The sequence below is a fragment of the Oncorhynchus nerka genome, linkage group LG18 (assembly GCF_034236695.1).
Source record: "Oncorhynchus nerka isolate Pitt River linkage group LG18, Oner_Uvic_2.0, whole genome shotgun sequence".
In the NCBI taxonomy this organism is placed as follows: Eukaryota; Metazoa; Chordata; class Actinopteri; order Salmoniformes; family Salmonidae; genus Oncorhynchus; species Oncorhynchus nerka.
In genome coordinates, this window is record NC_088413.1 from 63,444,995 (window position 1) to 63,470,551 (window position 25,557).

Sequence of the window (25,557 nt, forward strand, 5' to 3'; positions counted from 1 at the left end):
TATGTTTTTCCTCATCAATCTACACACAATACTCAATACTGATTAATTAAGTAAAAACACATTTTTTTGCAAATGTCTTAAAAATAATTGAAATTTGACTTGAAATTGAGCTCAGGTGCATCCTGTTGCCATTGATCATCCTTGAGATGTTTCTACAACTTGATTGGAGTCCACCTGTGGTCAATTCAATTGATTGGACATTGTTTGGAAAGGCACACACCAATCTATATAAAGTCCCACATTTTTTTATTTTTTTATTTGACCTTTATTTAACTAGGCAAGTCAGTTAAGAACAAATTCTTATTTTCAATGACGGCCTAGGAATAGTGGGTTAACTGTCTGTTCAGGGGCAGAATGGCAGAGTTGTACCTTGACAGCTCGGGGGTTTGAACTTGCAACCTTCCGGTTACTAGTCCAACGCTCTAACAACTAGGCTACCCTGCCGCCCCACTTGACAGTGCATGTCAGAGCAAAAACTAACCCATTAGGTCGAAGGAATTGTCTGTAGAGTTCTGAGACTGCCCGGCCAAACTGAGCAATCGGGGGAGAAGGGCCTTGGTCAGGGAGGTGACCAAGAACCCGATGGTCACTCTGACAGAGCTCCAGAGTTCCACTTTGGAAATGGGAGAACCTTCCAGAAGGACAACCATCTCTGCAGCCCTCCACCAGTCAGGCCTTTATAGTAGAGTGGCTAGGTGGAAGCCACTCCTCAGTAAAAGGCACATGACAGCCCGCTTGGAGTTTGCCAAAAGGCACCTAAAGACTTTTAGACCATGAGAAACAAAATGATCTGGTCTGATGAAACCAAGATTGAACTCTTTGGCCTGAATACCAAGCGTCACGTCTGGACGACACCTGGCACCATCCATACGGGGAAGCATGGTGGTGGCAGCATCAAAGATGAACCGAGCAAAGTACAGAGAGATCGTTGATGAAAACCTGCTTCAGAGCGCTCAGGACCTCATACTGGGGTGAAGGTTCACCTTCCAACAGGACAATGACTCTAAGCACACAGCCAAGACAATGCAGGAGTTGCTTCGGGACAAGTCTCTGAATGTCCTTCAAATCATCAAATCAAATTGTCACGTGCCTGAATACAGCAGGTGTTTCACCTTACAGTGAAATGCTTACTTACGAGCCCCTAACCAACAATGCAGTTTAAAAAATATATTAAAAAATAAGAATAAGACATCAAATTAACAAGTCACGTCTTGTGGCACAGCCAGAGCCCGGATTTGAACCCGATCGAACATCTCTGGAGAGACCTGAAAATAGCTGTGCACCGAAGCTCCCCATCCAACCTGAAAGAGCTTGAGAAGATCTGCAGAAAAGAATGGGAGAAACTCCCCAAATACAGGTGTAATCACTGTAATCGCAACCAAATGTACTGAATAAAGGTTCTGAAAACGTATGTAAATGTTACATTTCAGTGTTGAATTTTTTATGAATTTGCAAAAATGTCTAAAAACCAGTTTTTCCTTTGTCATTATGGGGTATTGTGTGTAGATTAATGAGAGGAAACAAGTAAAGGGGTCTGAATACTTTCTGAATTCACTGTATGTTATATTTAATACACACACACACATGCCTCCACACCACACACACTTACCCAAATAACTACATTTTCAATTTCAAAAAGGCACAATGGGAAATTGGTAGTAGGCAAATATACTATATAACTTGAAAATGCCCGCTATATGGAATCCATTATTAGGCCAAGCCTTCAATTTCCATATGAAGAGTTTCATTCCAAAACGCTATATATCCATTTTCAGAAATTTTGGTAAATTATATTTTATTGTTTAAAGAACTTATGAAAGAGATTGGTGTGTTTATTTCACTATCTAATCATGGCACAGGGTTGTTCAATGACAGACGTGTTTGAAATCTATCACTTGATGGTTTCGTTTCAGAGAAAATATTATCATGTTTTTTTGTTTGCCAAATGCTATATATCGGCCTCATTATGAGAAAAATAATTAGTTCTGCTAGGTTTTATACAGTCATATGTAAACAATAACTGCATTTTTAATGAAGAATGTGCAAATGTTATATTTGTGACATCAATATATATATATTTTAATTTACGAATCAATACAGTAATATATGAGATCTGTAAGGAAAACATTTACATTTGACATTTTTGTCATTTAGCAGATGCTTGGGCTCCCGACTGGCTGGTTCGATCCCAGGCTGTATCACAACCGGCCGTGATGGGACGGCGCATAATTGGCCCAGCGTTATCCGGGTTAGGGTTTGGCAGGGGTAGGCCATCATTGTAAATAAGAATGTGTTCTTAACTGACTTGCCTAGTTAAATAAAGGTTAAATAAAATACATAAAAATCATGTTAGTATGGGTATTCGAACACAGCTCAGGTGTTTTGTACAATCAGTGTATACCAGTCTGGTAGTAAACTCCTAAGGCATTAAAGTTCTTAAAGAATCAATGTGCATTATAAATTAAAATGACAACTGACCTTTATATAAGCCCCGTCCCCCTTGGGAACCAACCTCAGACAACATTTTCCCTCACAATGATCTCAAACTGGGTTCCTAAATACACAATGAAATGTAACACAGACTAACCCTTGATAATCAGGACACTCTTGCGTATGTTGTGGTGGACTGTCAATGCAAATACTTCAAGGGAACCTGGTAAAATTGTGTTTTCAGTGTAGGCAGCCACTGAGTGGCTCTGAATTCACTGTCAGCATGCAGCCAAAGATAAAACAACTTTTTGGAGCTAACTAGTGCTCTCAAATCCTTTCCTGATTTTGACAGCAGATGGGAGTTGTAACATTGCTAACTTAGCTAGCTTACATACATTTTGAGAAAACAAGTTATATTAAGTGAATAGCTAGCTAGAGTTAGCAGCGTTCGGTGGTCAAGACTGAGAGCTAGCTAACCAGCTGAGCTAGCAAACAAAAGTATACATTTGGATTTTAAAAATACTCCATCAAAATGCTCTGCATTTCAGGAATCACAGTAGCAAGTACTCCTGGTGCACTTAGCCATTTAAGCATGTTTAGAAGGGGAAAAAAGTTTTTTATATAGCCCTCAGTGGCTTTTTTGGCAATTTAAACATGAGCTTGTCAGGGGTGTCAACATCTCAACAGTTGCTATCCATTGGGGTGCTGTGATTGGTTGCCTAAAATTCAGGGGAGGGCATTTAGCGAAGGGTAAATTCAAAATGTGAAGTGGCAGGGGTGCAACTTTGGTTTTAGAAGTGGGGGGGCACAGCTTTCTTTTTTTTTCAGTTGGATAAACACTCCAAACATCCTACCCAATCGCTCGGAGGCATCCGCATGGTCCTTAAGCACACCTTTACCTTGTTTTGTATAACATTCCAATTATAAACTGGGGGGACATGTCCCCAGTGAAAGTTGCACCCCTGTGAAGAGGTATGCTTAAATAACCTATGCAGAAAAAAATACATATATGTAAAACATTTTTTTACATAGAATTAGGCATAATGATTATCAATCTAGATTGCAGGAAAAGTTGTTTCAGGTGTTTTAAAAATGTTACATTTTCCCAACCACCCCCCTCCATTCTTCATGCCCCCTCTAAAATAATGGGTGCATGACGCTCCCCTGCTCTCTAATCAGCCTTCTCCATTAAAATATTAATTTAACATTTGAATCCCATAATGCAGAATCAGCTACTATTGTCTGCAAATAGGCTATTGAGGGGGCTTATTATGTTACCCAATAATAATGCACTAAATCACTGATTGGGCACATCATTGTCACACATAAAAAATTACAGTCGCAAAACAGAACTCAATTGATTGAACATAAAATGTATGTCAACATGATTGAAATAGCCCATATAGGCCCATACCCGTGTGGCCTATGTATTGTCTAATGCAGTCATCTTTGTATTTGTAGTCAACTTCGTTTTGAGTTATTGGCAGTCACGGCCAGATGATGGCCAAAACATCTTGATTCTATCTTTAGTAGAGATATTCTGTCAATAACGTGACGCAGAACGATGCACTTTGGCTGCTCTATGAGTGGTCTGGATCACACGTAGATGTGCAAACGTTTTTTTAAGAGCCACGTTACTAACGAAGACTGGGAAGCTTAACACAGACGAACACTTGCGTTTGGGTATGTTGTGGTGGACGCTCAATGCCTTTGCTTCACTAGAACCTGGTAAAATTATGTTTGAAGTCAGGGTAGCCACTGAATGGCTCTGAATGCATTGTATTCAAAGATATAACCCTTTTGAGAGATAACTAGTGCCGAGAACAGTAATATTTTACACGCACATTAAGTTACCCATCAGCAATCATTTCTAGTGAAAAAAAACAATGTGAAAAAATTGGTGGATATAGCGTTTTGGAAAGAAACTCTTTATTATTGTAACGACCCTGTGTGTATAAGTTATGTTATATGTTCCCCTCTGTTTTCATCTGGGCAGTAATTTCATTAAAGCACAAAGACAAAGTAGTTTTGCTTTTCTTTACACTGTAAAACTCATTGGCGTATGAACTATATGAAAACCAAACGTCTACATGAAGTCTTCAACCACAGATACGATTCACACTTGAAGAGAGGAATCCTTTAACGTTACTTGAAACCAAGATAGATATTGAACGACTGGTGTCAGTCCACGTGCAAACTTCAACAGTGTTCAAAAAAAAGTTCAAACAAGCGACGGGAAACAAATAGCCTGCAACTGATATCCACCAACATATGGTTGCATCTCTTTATCAAAAAACAAAGATCAATGATGTGTTGACAATAAACAGTAGGCTAGAAATAGTTGTATTTCGTTTAATGACCAAATATTACTTTAGATTATGATGATTGAAATAGCCAACTTTTGGATGAATTTCTAAACGAAATAGAATCTAAAATGCAACATAACACAATTGAAGTGGGCTAGATGCCAATTTCCACCCAAATAAAATAATGTGCTGCAAAATCGAAATCTGAAGAAAAATACAATAGGAATCAAACGGGTTTATAAAATGCTACAGAATAAGTGTAAATATATCATGGCTAGGCCTATCTTTTTATTCATTATTTGACAGAGCATCACGATGTATTTTTTCTTTTAGGAATCCGTGCAAGGGAGTGGGGAATAAAAATGGATTAGGTTTATAGGCAGAAGCAGAGCAGAAGACGGGTTGTCGGCGAGAATAGGCCTAGACTACTGTAGGCCAAAGAAAGAGCTAAAGCCTCAATTCTAATATAAGCCTATCGTGCTATACTTTAAAGTTCCAATGCAGACGTTTTATCTCAAGATCAAATAATATCTGGGTAGCAATTATCTACCTTACTGTGATTGTTTTCAATTAAAATTGTAAAAAATAAAAAATGTAAAGCTTCTTAGCAAAGAGCAATTTATCAAGCAATAATTTTGCTAGGACTGAAACTGAAGATTAGCTGTTATTGGCAGAGCGATTTGGAACTCTCTTTCTTATTGGTCTATTAAATAATTTGCTGCATGGTGACGTTACCACGGAAGACTAAAACTCTCTCCCACCAAAACAGGCTGAAATTGCAGGCAGTTTTTTAAAACAGCTCTTACACTAAAACGACATTATCATAATTTTCACAATTTCACAGTTTTATTCCAAACTCATAGTGTGGAAATATATATAAAACATATAAAACAGTTTTGACTGCACTGGGCTTTTAAGATGAATGGTAAAGCCTAGTATAAAGACCTACAGTAACATGTGTGAAATACAATTACTGGCGTGTTCACAAGACGCAACTGCTCCGCTTCATCTATAGATACGTGTAAACCTGCTGTGTGCACGACGGCGTTTAATGCATAAGGCCTTCACATGAACACGACTCATAAACCCTACACGTACAGTGACGAAACCACCAGTCTGCCTACACCCCTCACGCACCATGTTCAGTTGAAGTAAAAAATGGACATACAGTTTTGCGGCGGTGAAGTGTGTGCCAAACTGATGTAAGGGCACTCTAGCCTCCTGTGTAATGGTGTGTAACCACAGAGGTGTCATGGCACGAGAAGTGTACACCTGTAGGGACCCAGGCCCGTGCGCACACTGGTCTGCCTCCAGCCGCAACCACAACTGGAGAGTGTCCTTTTGAACTATTCGATCAAATTATCAATGGAAAAACATAACTACTTGGTGTCGGTTGTTTTTATTTATTTATTATTGTGTTATTTTTGATTGAAAGAATGCATTCATTAGACTGAAACACATCTTTCAATCTTCTCCTGGAAATCAAACGAGAGACAAAATACGTTTTAGGCTGATTCGTTATCTCAAATTTACTCTATTTAAAGTCTGTTCGTTTTATTTAAATGAGCAGGCTCCCGTATGTGAGGACTACTGAATAAAAAGTGAGCATATCTGTCAACCGTTAATTAATGCAAATGTTCTTCGTTTCACAACTGACATTTGGGGAACCTTTTAGTTTTTGTTTGGTTTTGTCACGTGACTTTTGCAGAGCCACAGTTGAACACAACCTATCCACTTTACCAGCAGGATGTCCTTCGTCTCCCAACATGGATTTATGCACCACAAAAAAAGACTTCACAGACTCCATACATAATTTTGAGGGTCTCTTTTTTAGGCTATAAACATGCATAATGCAATATTGAAAGTGTTAAGAAGCTCAGACTCGATAAAAAGGTTCAAATAATTATAGGCTACATAAATAATAAAATCAAATATATTACATTCAATTTCCACGTAATGCTTATAATCAAACTATAGGCCTACATTTAGCATTGTTTATGAATATTCCAGAAGTAAAATAATATTAGTCAAACCATGCTTGTATCAATGTAAACCTGCTAGACAAAATATATAACGGTGCAAATAGTCATAAATAATGATTTGATAATATGGAAATTAATTTTAAAAAGCTGTGGAAAAAAGTTAAACTAACTTGTTGGCATAATGTAATATTGCCACTTAACAACATGAAATGCTGTGCTCTCTTCCGCGTTAAAGTGCAGACGTTTAAACGATTATCTCCTCAGACATACTTTCATAAAGACACAATACAAAACTTGAATGAGAATAAATATACTTAGTAATTTGGTTATTGATAGAAATCGACACATTGTATTAAGTCATTTGCCCTGTAGTAAGCGGCAGAAACAGCTCTATAGTTTTACTGTGCATCTTCCAAAGTACCAATGGACACGCAACGAGTCTAATACCGATCTCATTTAATCTTAAATGATTTCACATGGTCTTTCTTGTAAAAAAAAAAAAAACATTTTTGAAAAACATATTTGAAGCATGCATTTATACCTGATACATCGCGACATGTTTGTGTTCCAGTGATCCTCTTTAGCCAAGGAATCTGCACAGTCGTGTACAGTAGATTAAATGTAATCTATATGGTGGTGTAATTCCTATTCTATCCAGATGAGGGAAAATTGAGGTTCTGTTGTGCAGTCCTTTGGATTTAGAAAAGGGATTTCAACAGAATTCTACAGAATCAAAGCAATTTCAATAACCTAAACAAAACAGATAACGTAGCCTATCACTTCACCAAGATAGCCAATAAATAATGGTTCATTTATTGAGAAAGATTAAATCGTGCATATGCTTTATGCTTGATTTAGCAGATAACATTTAGAGCAGTGAGCCACACTAACTAACTGTACCTTCACTGTGACTTTAATGAACGATCGCCCTCTCCTCATACTTCGCCTCCATCCAAGGTTGCTGTGGTGACCCAACCTGATGTATTCCATGTGTCTTGTTCCCTACAAGACCTGTAGTGAAGTGGCCAAGAGAGAGGGGATAGTGACACTGCACCTTGTTACCATTGGTTCGACTGTGAACTTTTACTAGTGACATTTTGCGAGCTTATAAACTATACCTTCTTAATTTCCACAAGAAACACAGAGAACATGCTGTGATAATGCTAGCCTCAGGAATTCAGTCAATATCCTATAGTCTAGGAGCATTGCAACCCACAAAGGTATCGATTACATGAGCCCTATAGCATGTTTGATGCTAAGGATGGAGGTGTAAAAGGCCTTACCGGTTATTGAGTCCCTTGGTCTGGGTTGTAATCGAAACTTCATGTGACACTATTATGCGATTCCCATGGTGTTTCGCGCGCCATAAGAGGCCGGAACTATGAGCGAGCTCCCAGGCGGGAAGCACCGGCGGTCAGTTGGTTCCACAATGGACCAAAAAAACGCAACTGGAAAATATATGAGCAATTGTGCCGACTTAATTTTAATAGCATAATAATATTAGGCATTGCAATATAAATACATTGATTGAAATAAAAATGGAGTTGGCAAATGTTCGTGGAATTTATATGAAAATGGATTTTGTGAAAATGTATCAAAGTGGATGGAATGAAACAAATCTGAAATATTATGGTTTAATGATACAAATTGGTGGATAAGATTCTAATAGTTATTTGATCAAAATGTATAGGCTACACTGCAGGCTCTATTGCCAAATGTCACTCACAAAATATTGTAAACACAGTCTACATTAGTGGAGAAGTGCCCATTGGAAGTTCATCCAAAGCACAACTCACCTCATTCGAAAGAATCTCTTCAATGGTTTACAATGTATTTTCTATTTACCAATGCATCGTGTTCAATAAAATGTTACCCCTCAGTCACTTAGTCCCTATGTAAAATACAGAGAGAGGTTGAATTGCGCAAACCGGATGGTGCATGTGTGCAACAGCCTATCCACGGTCAGGACGGCCAATGAAACAAAACCAGAACTCCAGCGTGGTAAAATTGACGTAGACGGACGCGTCAAATTAATCCCAACAAACTTCAGCCTCTGGGATAACTAAATGTTGCCTTTATCCGATGAAGATCACTTCAGTGCCGTCGTACAAAGCATTTTCTCTCAAAGCACTGTGATAGAAGAGGGAGAAGAACAATTGGAAGGAGTCTTTTAAGAAGTCCACATTTTTTCTTCAACGTTTTGCTTCCTTCGTGCAGAAGGGAGAACCACCGCATTCAACCATTGAGGGGCAACTATTTCAAAGCATCTCGAACCACAGGCAAATGGGTAAGCTTGCGTTAACATCGGCATGCTTCAGTGAAAGAAAGCTTATGGAAGCATAACCATGCTTAACACGCCTGTATAACGCCAGAAATAACTATACAGTTGATTTCGGGTTGTAGATAAAGTGGACATATCCCTTTACAGAACGAATGGAATGATAGTTTACACGACAGACAAGTTTTTTTTCCGCGATATGCTAATGCGGCATATTCAGAATTAAGTTCATATTCAATGGTTGATTTATTAAAAATGTATGTACAGAATATTGAAATGAATTGACATAAAACGTAAAAAGTGGCAAAAGTGGCACTAAGATCCAAAGAAAGGTAAGTTAAATGTCGCCTCCTGGTGTGATTAGTAATAACAAAAACGTACAATAGCTCGCCATTTTGCATGGTTAAATTTACTGTGCGAGTATGGAGTTATATCTGCTTTCATGACTGAATATGTTAATGCATCTTTATTCCCGTTAGAGCAAACCTATGGCGAGGTGAATCAGTTGGGTGGTGTATTCGTCAATGGACGACCTCTGCCTAACGCCATACGACTACGGATAGTGGAGTTGGCCCAGCTTGGAATCAGACCCTGTGATATTAGTAGGCAACTTCGCGTCTCTCACGGCTGTGTGAGCAAGATATTAGCTCGGTACAGCGAAACAGGTTCCATTTTACCCGGTGCCATCGGGGGGAGCAAACCACGGGTTACCACACCGAATGTAGTGAAGAACATAAGGGATTACAAACAAGGTGACCCGGGGATATTTGCCTGGGAGATCCGGGACAGACTACTAGCAGACGGAGTTTGTGACAAATACAACGTGCCCTCAGTCAGCTCCATTAGCCGGATTTTACGGAACAAGATTGGAAATCTTTCCCAGCCAAACCAGTATGAGAGCAGCAAGCAAGCCCCCACACAGGCCGGCCTCTCTTACAACCACATATACCCTTATTCATACCCCAATGCTATGTCACCCAATGGCAAAATGGGCAGCGGTCCCGGTGTACCCGTGACGGCCGGGCATGTAAACATATCAAGGGCCTGGCCATCGGCGCACACTGTCACCAACATTCTGGGTATCAGGGCCTTCATGGATCATCAAGGTGCGTAATATTGAATCTATTTTCTAGACAAATGATTGTTTGTTGATTTATATGGCACCATACATATACACAGTTCTAACCCATTTCCCAATAATTGTCAAAGTGCATTTGGGGTGACTGGCTTGAGCTATTGGACGTGTTTTTCAGTTTATTACTAATTTGTCCATGATGTATGATTTATAAATCATGGTTTGACGAGTAATCATCAGGGAGGAAATTTGCCCTATAAATCTTTGTATGCCTTGGTTTTGTGCCTCACAAGGAAAACGACTTACTCTACAGGCCTACTCACTGGCGCCAAGGCAAGCACCTTGCTTAGGCTACCCGTTAAAGCCTCCTCGTTCCCCGTAGGACATAAGGTCACTCACTATAAGTTCCTACTCGTCATGTTCTTAGTGATATGTTGCCTGTAGGGCCCAGATGTATTGTCGGCCATGGCTGCAGCACTGCCATCAAGGAAACAAATTAAGGTAGCAAGTAGGCCTATAGCATGTAGCCATATTCGAAAGAGCATAATTATTATGCATGCTTGTACGATGATGCGATATAATAATCGATCATTTGATGTGGCATTGAGCATTTTAAATGGCTATAAACGTGTGATAGCCTTGTCCACATTTCCTCCAATAGATTCCCGACGAACAGCTTATAAAGTTCTTGATTCAGAAACGAAAACAATAGGCCTGGCTTGGATACGCACAATTACGCACACTATTCCTCTACTCAAAACGTATTGTTTTGATAGCATGTTAAAAAATATAGCCGATATAACGTGCAATATTAATATTAAGTGTAACATATAATTTAGGTCTCATTTAATATTTTACAGTTGCAACGGCTGCTTTCTTCATATAGGATCATTTGATAGTTAGTTATGAATATCAATAGATCAGAGGCATTTTGACAGTTTCCCCCTAATGATCTGACATGTAAAGTGCAATTTTATGTTTCCGAATCAGCAATTGCTGGAGCAGAGGGATATCCACAGAAAATGGAAGACTGGAGTAGTATCAACAGAGCGACGTTTCCCTCGGCTCAAGCAGTCAACGGAATTGACAAATCAGCCATTGATGCAGACATAAAATATGCACAGGTAAAAACAAGAAGTCATATAAATGCATAAGACTATAGCTGTGTCCTTTATCTGCAGAGAGGATGGGATCGAAGTGTAACATAATATAGTGTGTATTGAAAGGCATTCATCTGTTTAATATAGGCTTGGTATTCGCAAGTTGTTTTAATGTTCGTCAAAATGTTCAACGTTTGCTCCAGCACTATTCAAGGAAGATTAATATGACATAGGATGTATTGATATATACTGTATACACACTTATATCATAGATGTGCAAATGTTTCGTTCTGGGAAACGTAAATCTGACATACTTTCTTTGTGTTTGTGCGTATTTTCTTGCAGCCTTCATCGACATTATCCAGTTATGTCCCTGCTTGTGCCTACTCACCTTCAAACCAGTACGGCGTTTATAGCGGGCCAGGTAGCTATGTGACCCCTGGGCACCCTTGGCAGTCCCAGAACTCGAGTTTGTCCCACCCAAGCAGCGGCATGACGATGCACGCTGGAGACATCCACTCTACAATGCCGTTCAAACATCCATCGCGAGAAGGTAGGCCAGATCCTGTTTGATAGTGTTCCATTCGGATCACAACTGCGGTATCTCAATTTTAGCATAATTTAGCATAATTCATTGGCTGCTGACTCGTTTCCCTCCAAGTTTCCTTCATCTATGGCAAAAAAAACATAGTTATTGTAAGTTCAATAACAAGCCGTAAAATAACAATGTGCATTTTTATAATTTTGTATTTACTTTTTAAAGCCTATTCAAACACACACGCGCGTCAAACAAACACACACACTTATTATTAGGCAACCATTAATCTAACACCGGTTGTCTAATTGTGGACATTAAATATTAAATTATGTCACTGTCAAGTCCCACAATAATTATATTTATATGTTGTAATGGGGGACTAAAATATATAGGGCATTAGTGCAAAAGAAATCTAAGCCTACATTAGCAAAGGGTCTCGAAATTGTAGCAGCCTAAAATATTGATGTAGGCCTAATGGTGCGGACCTATAGTGTTTCTAACTCTATGACAGCTAAATTATCATTCTTTTAGGCTGAGATAGGCCTAAATAGGTGCTTGAACTAAGTGATCTCGGCCCTTATACATGTATTATTCTACTTATGCTTCGATTAAAACATGTTCTTATCCCTTTGATAGCTGCTGTATATTTTAAATTTCAAATGAAATATATGATACAATTAAAAACATTTAGTGTTCTAAAAAAAATAGTTATTAGCCAACATTTACAGATGATATGGTCTTGACAAAAAGAATCCATGAATAAATTCGATGATGAATCGAGGTGTGAACCCAAGAAGACAAATGTGGAAGTTATATTGCAGCATGTGATCCATGTTGTCAGTAAATTCATTCATAGTGTACAATTTAAATGTCATGTGAAGTTTAGAAAAAGAACATTGTGTAAAATAATGTGGAATACTTTAAATATGGTATCAAATGAATAGCCTTATAGTGTAACATTGACTATTGTGATTATTACTAACCTAGTTTGTATTTAAATGTTGCATGTCTTAGTCTAACTTTCAGGTCATTCAGGTCTGTATAGGCCTAAGATAAAATCATTTTGGTTTTTAATAAATATTGACATTTTTAGTTTTGCTGAAATAAAGAGTAATGGCTTGTGTGCTATACAAACATCTCCTGTTTGTGTTCTGCAGGAGACAGAAAGCCCCCCAGTCCCCTAAGCAAGCAACTGCAGCAAGAGGCGTTGAGCAGTGTACACGGACTCAATCTCCCTACCTCATCCTCGTAATGCCAGGGAGCTCGTGCCGCAAACCGAGGACTCAAAACTCACATTAGGACTATGTAAGGAGCTGCAGACCCTTATCTATTTGAGGGCATTTCAAGAATACAAACAGTAAGTGCAAGCACTATTTATGATTTGTTTGCCAAAGTGTTAACTATTGAATGGGCCCTTATAGCCTAACACATGTGCATACAAATGTAGCCAAATATAGATAGACTCCAGTCGGTCTGTGGCCATATGAATGTAAACTTATGAGGATGTTGAACTGTACTGGAGTCTTCTGTCCTCATGCAGCAGAATTAGTGGTTGGTGGTTGTGTCGTCTTTTCATTGAACTACTTCATGTATATTTCTGTAAAAGACTGCAGGATTTAAATGCAATAATGTCTGTCATTGATGTTTCATTAAACAAATTTGCTATAGTTGACAATGGAACTGTATCCTGTACGCGCAGTAAATTGTTTTCTTAATTGGTTACAAATCTGGTTTCTACAGACCAACTCAACAATGTGAACAAAGTGATACAGTGTACATGCAAAATAGATAATTGCAAAAGCTTTAATTATATATTTTTATAAATCCATTGTAAATATTCAAAATAAAGGCATTGTAAAATATAACTGTTCCTGTCATTATAAAAATGCTAAACAAGTACTGCATACCATCTTTCTAAGTCAAATGTGTTTGCTTAGCGATTTAAAGAGCAGATATAGAATGCACTGGGTGTCGCAGATCATTAGGAAGCTGTTAGAGGAAGAAATTAGATTTCTATATCAGCAAGATGGCCAAAATTGATATGTGAAGTTATCGGTATGTATGAGGGAAATCACTGCGTATCATGCTGGAACAACGTGTAGGTTTGCCTTCATGGGCGCTACAGTGCTTCTGCGTTAATGGAGCTTACTGCTTTTGGCGCCTCCAGTGATGGTATCTTAGCTCCTTCTTCTGGCTACTTGCCATAAGGCAAATTAAATAACCAATCAAGAGCATGAGCATGTTATTTTGCAATAAAGGCTGTGTTTGGGATAACACACACACACACACACACACACACACACACACACACACACACACACACACACACACACACACACACACACACACACACACACACACGGGTTGGTGTGACAATTGATACACTGCATACCATCACTGAAGGCTCCGAATGCAGTAACTTACATTACCTACATAAATTTGGAACATACTTTGCAAATTGTGGAATATCAGTGACATTCTATAGCTTTTGATTTGGGCAATACTTGTTTATTGTTTTGTTTGTTGTATGGTGTGTTCAGTATTCAATTTCCATAAGATATACTCTGCTGAAAATCCCCGAATATGCATGGTGTTGTTGGTTTTGAATGTTGTGGATTTTGAAACAATCAAAGATTTTATGTCATTATAGCCTGAAATGTGCGAACATGTAGACATTTGGTTCATCAGTTCCTTCACAGACTGATTCATTTGAGTCATCTGACCATTAGACATAGACCTATTTTACATACCATGTCCACACAACTTGAACGGCTGTCTCTGAAGGATTTGCATTCTCTCAAACTAACAATCAACATATTGATAACGTCCACAAAATTATTGATAATTTCAGGCCCAAGACCCCATCCAAAAGTCAGTGCATGTGTCTCACTCCAGCCGACTAACACTGTACGTGCCATAGGCTACATTCCATAAACTGTTCATTCCAATTCACAGCCTGTATTTTTCATCCACCTCGAAATCGAACAATGATTAGTTATATTTAGAGATAAATACTCAAGTTTATCTAAAATTTAAAGGGTTGTGATTTAAGTAGACAATGCATACTGTACATTGACCGACAATCAAAATGGGATAGACTATATTATTGGAAAAGCGTATACAGTGCCTTCAGACCACAGGAGGTTGGTGGCATCTTAATTGGGGAGAACAGGCTAGTGTTAATGACTGGAGTGGAATGGTAACAAGTACATGGTTTCCAGGTGTTTGATGCCATCCAATTTGCACCATTCCAGACATTATTATGAGCTGTTCTCCCCTAAGCAGCCTCCTGTGCTTCAGAAAATAGTCACACCCCTTGACTTTTTCCAAATTGTGTTGTGTTACAGCCTACATTTAAAAGTAATAACATTTAGATTGTGTTTCACTGATTTACACACAATACCCCAAAATGTCAAAGTGGAATAATGTTTTTAGAATGTTTATACATTTATTAAAAATGAAACGTTGAAATGTCTTGAGCCAATAAGTACTTAACCATTTTTTTTTATGGCAAGTATAAATAAGTTCAGGAGTAAAAATTTGCTTAACAAGTCATAATAAGTTGTATGGACACTTTGTGTGCAATAATAGTGTTTAACATGATTTCTGTACCCCACAAATACAATTATCTGTAAGGTCCATAAGTTGAGCAGTGAATTTCAAGCACAGAGTCAACCACAAAGACCAGGGAGGTTTTTCTATGGTTCGCAAAAAAGGGCACCATTGGTAGATGGGTGAAAAAAGCAGACATTGAATATATCCCTTTGAGCATGGTGAAGTAACAGGCATTCTTCCTAACTCTGTTTCTGGAGAGGAAGGAAACCGCTCAGGGATTTCACCATGAGGCCAATGGTGATTTTAAAACAGTTACAGAGTTTAATGGTTGTGATATGAGAACTGAGGATGGATCAACAACATTGTAGTTAAGCCACAATATTAACATAAATTACAGAGGGAAAAGAAGGAAGCCTGTGCATAATGCAAATATTCCAAAACATGCATCCTGTTTGCAATAAGGCACTAAAATAATAATGCAAAAAATGTGGAAAAGAGATTAATATTTTGTCCTGAAAACAAAGCATTAAGTTTGGGGAAAATCCAACACAACACATAACTGAATATCACTCTTCAAATTTTCAAGAATGGTGGTGGCTGCATCATGTTATGGGTATGCTTGTCGTTGGCAAGGACTAGGAAGTTTTTTTTAGGATAAAAAGAAATGGAATAGAGCTAAGCACAAGCAAAATCCTAGAGGAAAACCTGGTTCAGTTTGCTTTCCAACAGACACTGGGAGACAAATTCACCTTTCAGCAGGACAATAACCTAAAACACAAGGCCAAATTTACACTGGAGAAATTTACCAAGATGACATTGAATGTTCCTGAGTGGTATAGTGACAATTTCAACATAAATTGGCTTGAAAATCTATGGCAAGACTTGAAAATGGCTGTCTATTAATGACCAACAACCAACTTGACAGAGCTTTACACATTTTTTGAAGAATAATGGGCAAATATTCTACAATCAGTTGTTTCCATTAATAATAATACAAACACATTTTTTCTTCCACTTTGAAATTACAGAGTATTTTGTGTAGATTGTTGATGAAAAATAACAATTAAATACATTTTAATCCCTCTTTGTAACACAACAAATGTGGAAAATGTCAAGAGGTGCGAATACTTTCTGAAGACACTGTATATGGTAAATGTGGCAAAACAATATGCATACACATTACTTTGAATCCTGTAGTTGATCAATTGATTGATGTTAGCCACATAGCGGGAACGGCAACAAAAACTTGGGAACACTTGACTAATGAGGGATACAAAGTATATAGAAAGCAGGTGCTTTCACATAGATGTGGTTCTTCAGTTAATTATGCAACCAACATTTCATCATGCTTAGGGTCAAGTATTAAAATGTTGGGCAGGCTGTTATTTTGCCCATTATTTTGGCTACCTTGGCTATGCCCCTATATGATGACAGTGCCCACATCCACAGGTCATTAGTGGTCACTGAATGGTTTGATGAGCATGAAAATGATGTAAATCCTATGCCATGGCCGTCTCAGTCACCAGACCTCAACCCAGTTGAATCTCACTTATGGGAGATTCTGTAGCAGCACCTGAGACAAAGTTTTCCACCACCATCAACAAAATACCAGATTATGGATTTTTTTGTGGAAGAATGGTGTCGCATCCCTCCAATAGAGATCCAGACACTTAGAATCTATGCCAAGGTTCATTGAAGCTGTTCTGGCACGTGGTGGCCCAACATCCTTTTGGCACTTTATGTTGGTGTTTCCTTTATTTAGGTAATTACCTGTATATTTCTAGGTTTGGAACTGATGCTGGACACTTTGATGATTTGGACATCCTAATCTGTCAGTTAGGCTATTACTCCAACAATATTGGTGTAGCACTCTGTAATACTCTGTATTCATCAAAAATGAGTAAAGAACTTACTTAGTTAGATGTAATTAAAATATATCAAAGAGATAATTGTATTTTATAAAAGTTATTCCTGCTATCAAATTCAATCAACATGGGGCCAGTAGCGGTTCCATAAGATGTGCAGTTGCCTCTACAAGCTATGCCAGAGAATATACAGTATAATCGTTGCAGCAATTTAATTTAACTTAATTTCTTTACAAATAATGCAAGTTTAGTTTTTTTCTTGTGTTTTAAACATTCAAAAACTTAAACTAAGTTGCCACCAAGTGAAAAAGCGAGGAAAACCAGTCTTGAAAACCAGACTGTTTTAATTAAATGAGTATAATTTCATTTATAAATGGGTCATCAAAATATGGTTGTCAGAGCTTAGTTGAAGCAAATGACTTCAGATAGGAAATATTTTTACAGGGTCATCGTGTGTGAAGCAGACTACAGTCCAGGGATAGACAAGGATCACCATTAATCCACATGACCAGCGGTCTCCTGCTTCAGTTGACACAGTTCTCAGTTACAGTAATCAACCAATCAATGACTGAGTGTGTTGCTGAGGTAAAAATGCATTTCCATGAGCATTGAGCATTGAGCATTTCCATGAGCATTGTCTAATCAAGTACAATTAACAATTGAGAAAGACAGAGAGAGACAAAACATTGACATAACCAAGTACATCTAATATTTATATTTAATTTGTATATTCTTCAAAGTGTTGAACAAGTTCCATAAAAACTATAATTCTCTCTTGAAAATTATCTTAATGTTATGTGGACATTGTAAGTAACAGTCAGCTGCTTTTCAATGCCAGTGAGCACATCTACCAACTTCTGCTGCTTCATTGTAAGACTTCTGTTTAGGTGTTTGCCTTTTACTGTAACAGGGTTACAGCAAATTCAAAGTGAGTGTTACCATTATTCCGTTGATTTCATTGAGAGGGATTCCATCTTGCCCTTAAGATTAAAATCAGACCATAGCTTATCTTTGTTCTAATAATGTCCATGGGCTTCTGAAACCTCTTTTCGCTACTGTATGAAAACATACACTGAGTGTACAAAACAATATTGGGTTGAACCCCCCCTAATGCTTCCAACAGTTGTGTAAAGTTATCTGGATGTCCTTTGGGTGATGGACCATTCTTGATACACACTGCAAACTGTTTGAGCGTGAAAAACTCAGCAGTTTTGCAGTTCCTGACACACTCAAGCTGGTGTGCCTGGCACGTACTACCATACTCTGTTCAAAGGCACTTAAATATTTTTTCTTGCCCATTCACCCTCTGAATGGCACACATCCACAATCCATGTCTCAATTGTCTCATGGCTTAAAAATCATTCTTTAACCCGTCTCCTCCCCTTCATCTACACTAATTGATGTGTATTTAACAAGTGACATCAATAAGGGATCATAGCTTTCACCTGAATTCACCTGGTCAGTTTATGTCATTGAAAGAGCAGGTGCTCCTAATGTTTTGTACACTAAGTTTAGTTTACTTGTTAAAAAATCTAAGAATCTTACAAACTCAAACTCTCAAATCCAAAAATGATGCATCATCTACTTACCCATTAATATAGCCGAGGATTGATCATTCCCCATCTACAGGCCTTTGACTGAGTATCTGGAAAAACTCAGCCCACTGGGCACACACTGGTTGAATCAATGTTGTTTCCTCGTCATTTCAATGAAATTACGTTGAACCAACGTGGAATAGACGTTGAATTGACGTCTGTGCCCAGTGGGAGGCGTCTCTGTGCTCTCTGAGCTCTCTTTAATAAGGGTTAGTTCCTTCCTTCAATGCGAAGCCCCCAGTGACTCGGCATATCCGAACATAAAAATATATAATAAATGCACCAAAAAGTCCCCTCTCTTTGAACTTGAAGAGCTTGAGTGTATAGTTTTCTGCTACTCAATGTTGTAAAGACTCTAGTGCGACAAGCTTTAAAGACAATAGTGAATATGGGGCAGACTCAAAATCTTTGATACTAATGGGTCTAAAATTAGGCCAAGTGCGTAATCCAAGCAATGGCACTCTATTCTGTGAATAGTATAATTCATCACTGTCTTGTGTGTGTGTGTGTATAGGACAGATTGAACTTTATTTGTACAGACAAGAGCTCAATGTCTGTACTTGACACTCACCTGGGTATGATTTAGGACTTCTAAATTATCACAATGTTTTGAAGGGGGAAACTACCCTGGGCAGGCCAAAAGACTCTCACGCAGTGTACAGTACCTTTGTGTGACTCCCATTCAACAAGACGGAGAGCATCTCAGGACGAATGAGAAAAAAAGACAAAGACATGATACATGATACATGAGAAACCTTCTGTGGAGAAAGTGGCAACTTGGCAACTGTTTGACTCTAAAAAGAAGCGCCATGTCAACGTTTTGATGTCTTCGACCTCAAATTAATTATCATGGACATTGTCATGGAAACTAGTAGCAAACTACAATTAAGATTTGAGCTGAGGTGACAGGATATGTGATTGTTGGCAGAGATTCAACTCAAAGGTTGATTTTCCTGTCTCTTGAGGCAGTGTCTAGATGCCCATACATCTTATTGTCTGTGTGGCAGACATGCGGCACATAATGTATAGAAGTTGAGACTTTACAAAAACATAGCTGTTTGTGAAAATAAGAACGTTTGCATGAGGTATTATTATCACTCCCAAACCTCCTAGTGAAAAACTACAACACAAAAGCCATGGTTCCTTAATGATGTAATCCCTGCAATGCAACCATCATTGACTTCTCTTCCACTGTCTGTCTGTGCTGTCTTCCTGTCCACATGATTTCAAAACAGGCAGTGGCAGAGAGTCCAGAGAGAGGATGATAAATGTCTCCCTCCCATGTTCTGACTTGCTCTGCCAGCTAACCACATCAAGGAGGCGCTCTGAAAGCAAAGGGACAGAGACATGATGATGACATTTGTCTTTTTAAATGAAAACGTATCATTTCACAGTTGCTCTGGACTGGCTCTCTAGGGGATTCTGAGGCTGTTTTGGTCAACAGAGCGAGGCAGAAGCAGAGGCAATGCAGCAATAAGCAAAAACCACAGGATCACTTTGAATTGCTGAGCCTCAGCTCTGATTATTACATACAGAAGACTAAAGCGGCATGAAATGATCTTTGCATTTAAAATAGTTCCCTTTATAGGACAGTGTCAGGAGTGCATGCAGGGAATAGTTTTGCAAACCAGAATTATGCTTGCCATTCCTGTGCCGTTTTAGTTGTGGGTATGCAAATATAGCAACCATTTCCAAAAGGAAGATGCAGATCTTCACATAAGAATATGTGTGTTTCCCGAGGAAAAATATAGACTTTTGTGATTGCTTCAGCAGTTTTTCTGTCATAAATGTGCTGTGAGAGGAGCTCTCTAGTTTGGAACTCGGTAGTGAGTGGTGCAACTGAGGACAGATTCTTTTCTATGTGTTACGCGCTTCAGCACTCAGTGGCCCCATTCTGTCAGCTTGTGTGGCCTACCACTTCGCAGCTGAGCCATTGTTGCTCCTAGACGTTTCCACTTCACAATAACAGCATTTACAGTTGACCGGGTCAGCTCTAGCAGGGCAGAAATGTGACGAACTGACTTGTTGGAAAGGTGGCATCCTATGACGGTGCCACGTTGTAAGTCACTGAGCTCTTCACTAAGGCCATTCTACTGCCAAGGTTTGTCTATGGAGATCGCATGGCTGTGTGCTTGATTTTATACACCTGTCAGCAACTGGTGTGGCTGAAATAGCCAATACACAAATTTGAGGGGGTGTCCACATACTTCTATAAATATAGTGTACAGTATATACTGTGCTTAATGCTGCCACATGCCAAGTGTTACCGACGAGCTGTGTGGCATCAGATTTAAAGTCTTATGAGGTGATAATGTCGGTTTCAGCAGGAAAATGTAGTTGCATGTGAACAACATTTGCGGTATCTACAGAAATGAGACATTATTAAGTGCATCACAGTGGTGTTTGAAGAAGCACGATCAGAAGGGAACTAGTTAAGAGCTTCAACATCAGAAAAAACCTCTGCAACCCAAATATCGATTCCATTGCCTTTTTTTCTGACAGTAAAGACAATAGTATGAAGGCATCATACAAGTTCTTGAACATAATGTTCCTCTTTTGTACAATGACAACTTAGGCCTATGATTCCCACAAACAACCATCATGGTGTAATAAAACCCACAAACATATAAAAGGTTTAGGAAGTCTTCATACAGGTATACTTTGTGTAGGTATGTTAGGATGCAATCACAGACATGGTCTTTAACAGTGAATTGATGCTTGCTTTCAAGTAAAAAATACCCAACATCAAAGGCATATTGCATGCAACTCAACATGGGTAGGCCAAGGTGAAGAGGTAGTCCAAGGTGAAGAGGTAGTCCAAGGTGAAGAGGTAGGCCAAGGTGAAGAGGTAGTCCAAGGTGAAGAGGTAGTCCAAGGTGAAGAGGTAGTCCAAGGTGAAGAGGTAGGCCAAGGTGAAGAGGTAGGCCAAGGTGAAGAGGTAGTCCAAGGTGAAGAGGTAGGCCAAGGTGAAGAGGTAGTCCAAGGTGAAGAGGTAGTTCAATGTGAAGAGGTAGTCCAAGGTGAAGAGGTAGTCCAAGGTGAAGAGGTAGTCCAAGGTGAAGAGGTAGTCCAAGGTGAAGATGTAGACCAAGGTGAAGAGGTAGTCCAAGTTGAAGAGGTAGTCCAAGGTGAAGAGGTAGTCCAAGGTGAAGAGGTAGTCCAAGGTGAAGAGGTAGTCCAAGGTGAAGAGGTAGGCCAAGGTGAAGAGGTAGTCCAAGGTGAAGAGGTAGTCCAAGGTGAAGATGTAGACCAAGGTGAAGAGGTAGTCCAAGGTGAAGAGGTAGTCCAAGGTGAAGAGGTAGTCCAAGGTGAAGAGGTAGGCCAAGGTGAAGAGGTAGGCCAAGGTGAAGAGGTAGTCCAAGGTGAAGAGGTAGTCCAAGGTGAAGAGGTAGTCCAAGGTGAAGAGGTAGGCCAAGGTGAAGAGGTAGTCCAAGGTGAAGAGGTAGTTGAATGTGAAGAGGTAGTCCAAGGTGAAGAGGTAGTCCAAGGTGAAGAGGTAGTCCAAGGTGAAGATGTAGACCAAGGTGAAGAGGTAGTCCAAGGTGAAGAGGTAGGCCAAGGTGAAGAGGTAGTCCAAGGTGAAGATGTAGACATACACTGCAATTTTGACTTTCCTGTTCGTTGCCTTGAATTTCATGAATGCCCTGACTTTCAAGATGAGTGATACTAACTTTATACAGCTCTAGGTTGGGTAATAAAGCTGACAACACAAGGATTAGATGTTGTAATGTCAAAGAGCTTGAACCTTAGTACGATAAAGATCAATGATGCAGCGTTCTGAATGGGTCTGGTTGGTAAGTTTAGGATTGAAACTGAACCAAACTAGAGTGTGCCCCAAGTTCCCAGACCTTGGTCTAGGATGACTCAGCCAGTGATGGCTAACGCAGTGTCTGAAAGCTGGGTGGCCAGCATCCTGCGTCTGGGGATGACGGACAAAGAGACTGGAAGTTCAGCGGTCCGGGTCTACGCTGAGTGACATGTCAGAGGCATGCAAAACCTGTCGAGCTGCGGTGGAATATCACGTACAATGGGTCACGGAATGAACACTGTCACCGTGGAGAACACTGATCGTGAGAGATAAAGCAACAAAAAGGTAAAAGAAAAACAAAGCAGGTTGTCATTAATCAGACCTCTGACAGCACCCTGCTCCTGCCACTCTCTTGGAATTTTGGATGACAGCCTGGGCCAGTTAGTACAGCCAGCAACCAGCAGACATTAGCCATGTGTTTAAAAAAGACTCAGGGCCTGGCTCACTGTTGGTTCATAAACTAAGACAGCTTCACAACTAAACCAACATACACTGACGTGAATTATTGACTTTGTCAACATCTGGAACATACAGCATGTCTCTGTGTCTGGATACTGTATGCTGAGATTAATCTCTGTGTCTGGATACTGTATGTTACGTATATGTCTCTGTGTCTGGATACTGTATGCTGAGATTAATCTCTGTGTCTAGATGCTGTATGTTACGTATAGTATATGTCTCTGTGTCTGGATACTGTATGCTGAGATGAATCTCTGTGTCTAGATACTGTATGTTACGTATATGTCTCTGTGTCTAGATACTGTATGTTACGAATATCTCTGTGTCTAAATATTGTGTGTTACAGTCAATGGTGTGCGTACTGGGAGCAGAGTCAGGTGCAGGAGAGCAGAGAGTTGTGAACAGGCGCACACTTTATTTAGGCAGGATAAACCAACAGACGGACGCCACTGAGTCGAAACCTCCATCGAATATGCCAAAGTGCAAAAACGCGCAAACAGTCACAACAATAAAGTACAAACAAATAAACATACCTTGTGACTATAAAACACGGAAAACCAGGTGTGCAGGGAACAAGACAAAACGAATGGATAAATTGAAAATGGAGTGGCGATGGCTAGAAAGAAGGTGACGTCAACCGCCAAACACCACCTGAACAAAGAGAGGAGCCGACCTCGGCTGAAGTCGTGACAGTTACGTATCTTTCTGTGTCTAGATACTGCATGTTACGTATATCTCTGTGTCTAGATACTGTATGTTACGTATGTCTCTGTGTCTAGATACTGTATGTTACGTATATCTCTGTGTTTAGATACTGTATGTTACGTATATATCTGTGTCTAGATACTGTATATTACGTATATATCCGTGTTTACATACTGTATGTGAAGTATGTCTCTGTGTCTAGATACTGTATGTTACGTATATCTCTGTGTCTAGATACTGTATGTTACGTATGTCTTTGTGTCTAGATACTGTATCTTAAGTATGTTTCTGTGTCTAGAGACATTACATTTACATTTAAGTCATTTAGCAGACGCTCTTATCCAGAGCGACTTACAAATTGGTGCATTCACCTTATGACATCCAGTGGAACAGTAGTGCATCTAAATCTTTTAAGGGGGAGGGGGGGTGAGAGGGATTACTTTATCCTATCCTAGGTATTCCTTAAAGAGGTGGGGTTTCAGGTGTCTCCGGAAGGTGGTGATTGACTCCGCTGTCCTGGCGTCGTGAGGGAGTTTGTTCCACCATTGGGGGGCCAGAGCAGCGAACAGTTTTGACTGGGCTGAGCGGGAACTGTACTTCCTCAGTGGTAGGGAGGCGAGCAGGCCAGAGGTGGATGAACGCAGTGCCCTTGTTTGGGTGTAGGGCCTGATCAGAGCCTGGAGGTACTGAGGTGCCGTTCCCCTCACAGCTCCGTAGGCAAGCACCATGGTCTTGTAGCGGATGCGAGCTTCAACTGGAAGCCAGTGGAGGGAGCGGAGGAGCGGGGTGACGTGAGAGAACTTGGGAAGGTTGAACACCAGACGGGCTGCGGCGTTCTGGATGAGTTGTAGGGGTTTAATGGCACAGGCAGGGAGCCCAGCCAACAGCGAGTTGCAGTAATCCAGACGGGAGATGACAAGTGCCTGGATTAGGACCTGCGCCGCTTCCTGTGTGAGGCAGGGTCGTACTCTGCGGATGTTGTAGAGCATGAACCTACAGGAACGGGCCACCGCCTTGATGTTAGTTGAGAACGACAGGGTGTTGTCCAGGATCACGCCAAGGTTCTTAGCGCTCTGGGAGGAGGACACAATGGAGTTGTCAACCGTGATGGCGAGATCATGGAACGGGCAGTCCTTCCCCGGGAGGAAGAGCATGTGAGGTTATGACAGAGCCAAGTGACTTGGTGTATAGCGAGAATAGGAGAGGGCCTAGAACAGAGCCCTGGGGGACACCAGTGGTGAGAGCACGTGGTGTGGAGACGGATTCTCGCCACGCCACCTGGTAGGAGCGACCTGTCAGGTAGGACGCAATCCAAGCGTGGGCCGCGCCGGAGATGCCCAACTCGGAGAGGGTGGAGAGGAGGATCTGATGGTTCACAGTATCGAAGGCAGCCGATAGGTCTAGAAGGATGAGAGCAGAGGAGAGAGAGTTAGCTTTAGCAGTGCGGAGCGCCTCCGTGATACAGAGAAGAGCAGTCTCAGTTGAATGACTAATCTTGAAACCTGACTGATTTGGATCAAGAAGGTCATTCTGAGAGAGATAGCGGGAGAGCTGGCCAAGGACGGCACGTTCAAGAGTTTTGGAGAGAAAAGAAAGAAGGGATATACTGGTCTGTAGTTGTTGACATCGGAGGGATCGAGTGTAGGTTTTTTCAGAAGGGGTGCAACTCTCGCTCTCTTGAAGACGGAGGGGACGTAGCCAGCGGTCAGGGATGAGTTGATGAGCGAGGTGAGGTAAGGGAGAAGGTCTCCGGAAATGGTCTGGAGAAGAGAGGAGGGGATAGGGTCAAGCGGGCAGGTTGTTGGGCGGCCGGCCGTCACAAGATGCGAGATTTCATCTGGAGAGAGAGGGGAGAAAGAGG

At 40.2% G+C, this 25,557-nt stretch overlaps 1 protein-coding gene across 1 annotated transcript; it reads left to right on the forward strand.

Annotated features, from left to right (window-relative positions):
- The first annotated feature begins 8,696 nt into the window (after window positions 1-8,696).
- On the forward strand, window positions 8,697-13,611 carry LOC115146322 (paired box protein Pax-1-like). Its single transcript, XM_029688336.2, has 5 exons — window positions 8,697-9,005; window positions 9,476-10,102; window positions 11,062-11,195; window positions 11,517-11,724; window positions 12,867-13,611. The coding sequence occupies exons 1-5, from the start codon at window positions 9,002-9,004 to the stop codon at window positions 12,959-12,961; spliced, it is 1,068 nt and encodes a 355-aa protein (XP_029544196.1). The 5' UTR covers window positions 8,697-9,001; the 3' UTR covers window positions 12,962-13,611.
- The last annotated feature ends 11,946 nt before the right edge of the window (window positions 13,612-25,557 follow it).